The sequence below is a fragment of the Arachis ipaensis genome, chromosome B04 (assembly GCF_000816755.2).
Source record: "Arachis ipaensis cultivar K30076 chromosome B04, Araip1.1, whole genome shotgun sequence".
NCBI lineage: Eukaryota > Viridiplantae > Streptophyta > Magnoliopsida > Fabales > Fabaceae > Arachis > Arachis ipaensis.
In genome coordinates this window covers 26,558,416-26,566,766 of record NC_029788.2, presented here as the reverse complement: position 1 = coordinate 26,566,766, position 8,351 = coordinate 26,558,416, and the positions used below count along the sequence as shown (strand labels likewise).

General features: G+C 32.0%; 1 protein-coding gene and 1 long non-coding RNA gene across 2 annotated transcripts in view; both read left to right on the top strand.

The window, feature by feature from the left end:
* LOC107636290 overlaps window positions 1-2,296 on the top strand; it is a 5,528-nt gene extending 3,232 nt beyond the window's left edge. The window contains exons 7-11 of the mRNA XM_016339809.2: window positions 334-414; window positions 871-930; window positions 1,042-1,164; window positions 1,745-1,783; window positions 1,913-2,296. Coding sequence (XP_016195295.1) covers window positions 334-414; window positions 871-930; window positions 1,042-1,164; window positions 1,745-1,783; window positions 1,913-2,041 — 432 coding nt within the window. The 3' untranslated portion in view covers window positions 2,042-2,296. The remainder of the gene's footprint in view (window positions 1-333; window positions 415-870; window positions 931-1,041; window positions 1,165-1,744; window positions 1,784-1,912) is intronic.
* The window catches only part of LOC110270999, a 27,293-nt gene extending 20,014 nt beyond the window's left edge, over window positions 1-7,279 (top strand). Inside the window, exon 4 of the long non-coding RNA XR_002360897.1 lies at window positions 7,264-7,279. This is a non-coding gene — a long non-coding RNA (uncharacterized LOC110270999). The remainder of the gene's footprint in view (window positions 1-7,263) is intronic.

The following is an 8,351-nucleotide window of genomic DNA, read 5'->3' as shown; positions in this document are numbered from 1 at the left end:
TATAAAAACTTATTTCATATATAAAATAAGAATTAAAAAAAATTAAAATAAGAATTATAAATATTTAAAAAAAATAAAATAAAAATTATAAAAAATAAATTAAACATAGTTTTGATAAAATTTATAAAAAATAAAACAGATATTATAATAAAAATCTACTTCAATTGTAAATCTTTATTAAAATTTATAATTTAATCTGTTGATTTATTTTAATTTGTAATTCTCATAAAATTTTTTTTTATATATATAGTGTTGTAGCTACTTAATTACTTGCTTGAAATATTCAATATTTGATAGAAAGCTGTGTATTGATGTGGCTGGTTATGCGTGCAGTGGTTTACTTTGAAGCGGCAACATGCTCTTGTAGTTATCGCTGACAACCTCTATTACTCAAAGTTTCGAGCTTACTGTAAGGTGTAGTTTCTGAATTCAACATTCTTCTTGTCATAAAACAGTATTAATCAAGATGAAAACTTAACTTACATGCATTTATTTGTAATTTACGTAAAGTTAATATTCAGATTAGTTAGATAATAAATTAGTTAAATCTGTTGAATTATCTGATAATTCTTAAGTAAAAACTTCATATGAATTTTTATCATTAATCAGTTTTCTTAAGTGTTGTTGCATTTAAACATCTTAAGTTGTCTTATATTTGATCTTCTCTCTGTAATGGTGTAGTTTTGTTTTCCTACAGATCAGAGATAGAGATTTCTTTGATTCATTGGAAAAAATTTGTAGTTTCAACTCTTATTAAAAATAGGATAAAAATATTTATTATGTTGAAAAGCCTAATTTAACATTGACTTCTATTTTAACAAGTTGTCTAAGTAATTTATATATATAATGTGAATATTCTTGAAAATGCAGCTTGGGTTTGAAGGGAAATATTGCATAGTAGATGAGCACTACTTACCTACCTTATTCAATGTAAGATTTTTTTTTTCTTTTTTTTTTTAAGAATTTAATGTAAGTATTTTAAAAGTAGTACTATTTATTTTTAACAGTTTTCTGTGAGCTGATTGGCTTAAATCTTTATAGATTGTTGATCCTGGTGGAATTGCAAATTGGTCAGTAACACATGTTGATTGGTCCAAAAGAGGCTGGCATCCAAAGACATATGGGGTTCAGGATGTTACATACCACCTCTTGAACAATATTTCGGTTCGTCCTAAGTGAAAATGTCATCTTATTTTTTATACACCAAAAAAATCTATTTTTTGAATAGAAAATACTATTAATTATAAAGAAACGGATTGAAAATGATGTAATGCCCAATTTAGTTTCTAAAATTTTTTACGCTTATTAAAATAGTCCTTCACTTTTAAAAATGGTCAAATTTGTCTTTAAATTTATAAACTGCGAGTCTTTGTTGTCAATAATTCAATTGTCCATAACACAGTGTTAATATAAAGTGTTATAGTGCCAGCATGACATGGCATCCCCAATATGATACTATAACACTTTATGTTAGTATCTGTTGCATCAATTAAATTAGAGACAACAAAAATTTACAATTTGTAAATTTAGAGATCAATTTGATTATTTTTAAAAGTCAAAAACTATTTTGATGAGCGCTGTAATAAATTTCAGTTAAACTTAATATTATCTCGATTAAAATACATTAATTAAAAAGAAACAGCATAATTTTACTTAATTTATTATAAATGTTTATGCAAGCTTTTTGAGAAAATAGCAACTCTTTGAATCTATTACCACTCTTTCTATTTGCACAATAATGCAGTCCGTTGATGTCAGCATGCACGTTACCAGCAACATGAAGGTATATATATACGTACTCTTCTGATCTCTATTCATTTAATAAAATGCATTCATTATTCATTATATTATTGATGAAATTAACAAATTGTGATCTCATTCTCATATATGTTTTACTTTGTTGTTACTACAGAAAGAAATTAAAAGACAGCCTTGCTTATGGAATGGAATTGAGAGGCCATGTTACTTGTTTGCTAGGAAATTCACTCCTCAAACAATAGACAAGCTGTTGCACATCTTCTCCAATCATTCAATCAACTGAAACACCATCATCATCTCATTTCGTCAGCAATACTTCGTCAATAATACCAAATAATTACCTTACCTTCTTTAATTTATATATGAGTGATTTCGTATCTAATTCTAAGGCCGAATTTGGGCCTCCGTCTTGATCTATCATATGACATCCAAGTTGTGTTAATTCAAATATTTAAAATACTTACAGCCATCAAATCGGTTAGTATGTATTATTACGTATTAAATCAGCTGAAGTTTAATATAAACTTAACATAATTCTTGAAACTTGAAACATTATGTTAGACTCTATTATACTAACCAAGTCTATAGATATATTAAGAGAGGTAAATATTAGAAGACTGATATTGTCACTGATGAATTCGATAAAGATTTTTTTTTATGTGATTTGTCGAAATTATCTTCTATTTTCATTATTTATTTTATTTTACATTTTGATTATGGAAAAAGACTTTTAAAAGGTTGAAAATAATTTAGACAATACAATACATTACAGAAGTGATATTATCAATTAAATAATAATAATAATAATAATAATAATAATTCACCGTCATTGGAAAAATAAAGCCTAGTAGTGCCATAGATATGAAATTGAGAAAAATGTTATTTGTACACTAAAACCAGTCACTAATATATTTGTGTATAAATATATGTGTGATTTAATTTATTTTTAATATGTTATTGGTGACTGATTTTAGTGACTGATTTTGGTGTAAATATAACATAATCGAAATTGAGAGACTAGTAAAATCTTTCTTCTCAAGTCAATAGCAAAGTATGAGTATATGCTATGAGTTCTGCTAGGTAAATAATGAGGAGGGTGCGAATAACGTAAATAATGGACTGCATTCTAGGTCCACTAAAATAAAAAAACATTCTATCCCATTTATCCACCATAATTCTAATCTCTCACCTTGCACTTTTCTCTCTTTTTACCGCAGTCGCTTCACTCCTCTTTCTTGTCGCGCCGTTACCAACATACCTCACCGCCGATGCCACCGTCTGAAGAAGCAACGTGCCGCACCTTCTTCTACCACTGGTGGAGTAAGTAAGCATCAACTTTAGAATGAAAAGAATCATCCGCATACATAGTAAAATGAACAGTCGACTTAGTTGAAAAGAAACAAGTAACAAGAAAGCAGTTGCGGGGGCACCAGGGTGGCAGTGGCATAAGATTGCAAGAGAGTGGTTGCGACAAAAATAAAAAAGGATTTAAAATTATGATTAAACCTAATTAACTCAAAATTTGATTTTATTTTAAAATTAAAATTAACTTTTTTTTTAATTTATTATTTACGTTGTTTAAAAAAGCGCTGTTATCCTATACTTTCTTATATACTATATACTAATATAGTGTGGTAAAAAGCCTCTAAAACAAACTTAGTTTGATAAAATATTTTGAAAAAGTACTTGTAAGTTCCTAATTTTTCGTTAGAAAATATAAAAGAGAATGGGTTTATAATTATAACTTTTAAAAATAAAAATACTTTTTTTTTTTAATTTTAAAAGAATCTAAAGTAAAATTTTTTAAAAATGGCCGGTGCTTATCAAAAACTTTTTTTTAACCAAGGTAGAATTTGCATTCATTAATAAAAATAAGTACAAAAAGTCCATTAAGAACACACACCCGAGTTTAGAAATGGGGCAACCCAATACCAAGACATAAAACAAACATATTAAATAAAGAAAAGAAAAGGAAAAAAAAATCATAGCATGCATGTCTTGAGAAGGAACTACTCTTCATTTAATTCAACTGCTTCTCTCCATACAGATTCAGGAGTAGCTTCCGTTTTCTAAAAAATTCATTTGTTCCTTGCAGTCCAAATTTGCAAAACAAGAAATGCAATTAAACTTCATCGATTTCGATTCTGAGTCCGTCCATTTATCCTTACTTACCTCCAACCACCAGACTCTAAAAGCCTCATCTTCTTCTTCTCCAGATCTGGTTTGAACTCCTGCTAATTGCCAGATTTGCTTTGAGTGTGAGCAAGCTACAAAGCAGTGTATGATGGATTCTTGATTTCCATTGCAGCGCGGACATGTATTAAAAATTGCTGCAATTCTTCTATTTAATTTCTGCCAAACTGGGAGACCACCGTGAATAGCTTTTCATAGAAGCCCTTCAATTTCAATGGAGTTTCGAGGTCCCAAATGGAGTCTCATAGTCCTTTGTTCTTGAACCGGTCATCTAGCAACTCAACCGAAGGATGAAACATCTGGAAGACGATTCTATATCCCGAGCTAACGATTAAATCCCCTTCTTTTCCTTGCTCCAGATCAGTTTGTCACCTTCATGAATTTGAATTTTGCGAATGACTTGTGAAATCTCTGTTGGAAAACTGTTGCTAATTATTTTTGCGTTCCATTCTCCAATTTATATCATAAGTTACGAAACCCATATTAGATTTGGTTGAAATTGGACGTTTTCTCTAGCTAACATTAGTCCTTGTTTATCCACCCAATTTTCCTCCCAGATATTAACAGCCAGTAAACTCTTTTTTCAAGAATTTTTTTTCCTTCAAGCAGGCTCCACCAGGCCCATGATGGACTACTCCCTACCTCTGTCTTCAAGAAATTTGTATGTGTAAAATATCTCCTTTTGAAAACTTTAGTGATTAAAGCATTAGGTTTAGTGATGAATCTCCATCCTTGCTTGCCCAGCATTGCAAGATTAAAAAACTCTTTGAGATCTTTAAAGCCCATACCTCCCTGATTTTTGGTTTGCATAAGGTGTTTCAACTGATCTATTGCATTCTATTTTATTTTGTTTTTGTTCCCACCAGAATTACATTAGCTTTTCAGGTAGTTTGAAACAGAGCCCAAGGTGTAGATAGGGATAGCTTCTCCAACCGCCTTAATAAGAATTTCTCGTCCACTCACCGACAATAATAACCTCTTCTACTACTGTAATTTCTTTGTGATTTTCTCTTTGACATAAGTAAAAGTTAATGTTTTGGATCTCTACACTGTTGTAGGAAAGCCCAAGTACTTATCCTGTGCTCCAATATTTGGCACTTGGAGTAAATCTGCTAGACGGTTCCTCTCTTGTTGTGGAGTAATGCGACTAAAGAAGACAGTCGACTTCCTCAAAGTTAATCTCCTGGCCATTTAGTCCTCCATATTTCTGTAGAATACTCAAAACATTTTGACATGTGGTAGGATTTGATTTTGTAAAGATAATAGAGTCATCAACGAAAAATAAATGATTAGCAGAAGTGCAACCCCTATTAAGTCTCAAACCAACCAGCCCATTATTCTATTCTCTTCTGTAGACCAAATGGCTAAGACCATCTGTACAAAAAATGAATAAGTAGGGAGAAAGAAGATCAACATGGTAGAGACATCTTGTAGGTTTAAATAAATTCTTTGGTTGTCCATCCACAATAACAGAATAGGAAACATTAGTTACACACTCTTTAAGTCAATTAATCCACCGATTACAAAAACTCAATTGTTCCATCACCTTCCACAAAAAATTTCATTCCACCCTATCATACGCCTTGCTCATGTCCAATTTATATCCCATATCCCAATCCCCATTTTTTTTTATTCTTTAGATAGTGCATGTAATCATGAGCAATTAATACTTTATCACTAATGAGTCTACCCTTAATGAAAGCGCTTTGATTATCACTAATCACTTTATTCATAATAAACTATATATAATGCACCAATATCTTCGAAATAATCTTGTAAAAATCGAGCTAAGACTTATTGATTGTACCTAGGCCATAGTCGGAGCATTAGGAATTTTTAGAATCAAACAAATATGAGAATGGTTGAATGATTTGAGCATTTTGCCACTTGAGAAAAAACTCATCACTGCCTTTATTGTATCTTCTTTGATAGTATTTCAGAAAAATTAAAAAAATTTCGTTGTAAAACCATCATCTCCCAGAGCTGAAAATAGATTCATTGAAAAAACAATTTTTTTCACTTTGGCCTCAGTTACTGGCCTAGTAAGCATCTAGTTATTTTGTCCTGTTATTTTCTTTCTCATAGTAGATATAACATCTGTAGTGTCCTCCATGACACCTGAATGAAAAATAGATTCAAAATACCTCTGGGCAACATTACGAATTCCTTCCAAATCTAAATGCAAAACTCCATATTCATCTTCTAGGTTCTAAATAATGGAAAAAATATTGTATTTTGATCACCATAGTTGAGTCATTGAACTCTTGCTTTTTCGTACCAGAACCATTCTTCTTTTAAGTATCCTCCTGCCAATTCCTCCTCCAGCACCATGATCTGACTTTTGTCCGCTTGAGCACCCTTATTTTTTTTCTTCTTCAAGGGGCAGTTTGGTATGATTGATTTTTGTCAAAGAGTTACTGCTTTTATGTTTTGCTATTCCACCAATCGGTGTCTGCATCTTTTCAATTTTGAGAATAATTGGAACATTGGAGACCCCTACACACCTTCTTTCCACCCATTGACGTGGCGGAAACTGGCGAGTTAAGAAATTGTTATGAGAGATACGTTGCAAGTACAGTTCTTAACCAACCAAAAATCTGCTTATCAATTTAGAAGGGGTTGTCACAAAATTAAAATTAAAATACTGGGAGTATGAATCCCAGGTCGTCTTGCAACGAGTTGCAGAAAGATGTACTATTTTATTAATCAGATATTTTCTAAAAATGGTTTGAGTTGATAAATAGGAAATTAAATCTGAGAAGTTATGTAATTTAAATAAAAACCTTGACCGGGAGTAGATTAGTTGGAAGCCCTATCCTTGATGGAGTTCTCTCAAGATAAAAGTGATAATTAAAGGTTGCTGGCTCAGTTATCTTTTACCAGGTAAAGGAAAGTTAAGCAAGTTGGAAGTCAATTTCTATTCACAAGTTCTAATCCTCTCCCTTGGGAAGGACTAGTGTCAGTGATTAGAGGGCGACCCAACGCGAAACCCAACTATAATTTTACTCTTGAGCATCCAACTCAAGGTCCTCCTGTCAATCAACTCCCAATCAAGTTAAAGAACTACTTGCTCATTATGATTGTAAAATCCACGAAATAAGAAAGGGAAATATTGAAAGACATGATAAATAATAATCAAAAGGATCAATTAAAATAGAAATAGTTCTTGTATTAATAAATTCTAAAAATAATCCAATAATAATTCTGAGTAAATGAAGGATATAGAAGAGTAAGTAACAAGTAAGGAAACAAACTAGAATGACGAAGTCTTGACGGAAGTAATAACTCTTCTCAATATCCCAGTCCAAAAAGCAATAAAATTAAAATCCTAAGAACTATGAATGTGTAGAGAGAAAACCTAGAAGAGGAGTAAAATTAGATCTAAAACTAAAATTATGCCGAATGAATGTTGTCTTCTGTCTCTACATGTTCCCTGGATCTAATCTGCTTTTTTGGGCAAAAAACTGGGTCAAAACAGGGCCCAAAATTGCCCCCGGCGAATTCTGCAGATTCTGCAGATCGCGCATGTCACACGATCGCGTCATTCATGCGGTTGCGTCATCCAGCATTTTGCCTTGCCACGCGTGTGCGTCGTCCACGCATTTGCGTCACGTGTGCAGTTTTTAATCCGCGCGGTTGCGTGAGCCATGCGTCCGCGTCACTTCTCGCTAGTCATCTCCTCAATTTCTTGTGTTCCTTCCATTTTTTGCAAGCTTCCTTTCCAATCTCCAAGTCATTCATGCCCTATAAAACCTGAAACACTTGACACACAGATCACAGCATCGAATGGAATAAAGGAGAATTAAAATACAAAATTAAAAGTCTCTAGGAAGCAAGTTTTCAACCATGAAGTAATTTCGGGAAGGAATTATAAATGCACGCTAATCATATGAATAAGTGGGTAAGAATTTGATAAAACCACACAATTAAACACAATATAAACCATAAAATAGTGGTTTATCAACCTCCCCACACTTAGACATTAGCATGTCCTCATGCTTAGTTGAAGGAGATAAAATAAATGAGTAGGAACATGTAAAACTCATGCAATGTAATGCAACATATATATGTGAATGCAACTATATGATTCTTGTCCACTTGGTCAAAAGTAAATAAGCTCTTCAAGACAATTACAGATCAGATTCCACTAATTCAATTCTTATACAGTAAGAACAGATAAAAATGCAAGAAGGTAGCTCATGAAAACAGGGAACATAGAGTTTAAGCATTGAACCCTCACTGATGATGTATGTACACTCTAATCTCTCTAGTGTATAGGACAATCACTCTATCCTTCTCTAATCATGTTTTCTAATTTTTGTTCTTCTCCTAACCAATCAACAACATTTAATATACCAATGCAAACATCATGAGGTCTTTTCAAGGTTGTAATGGGGCCA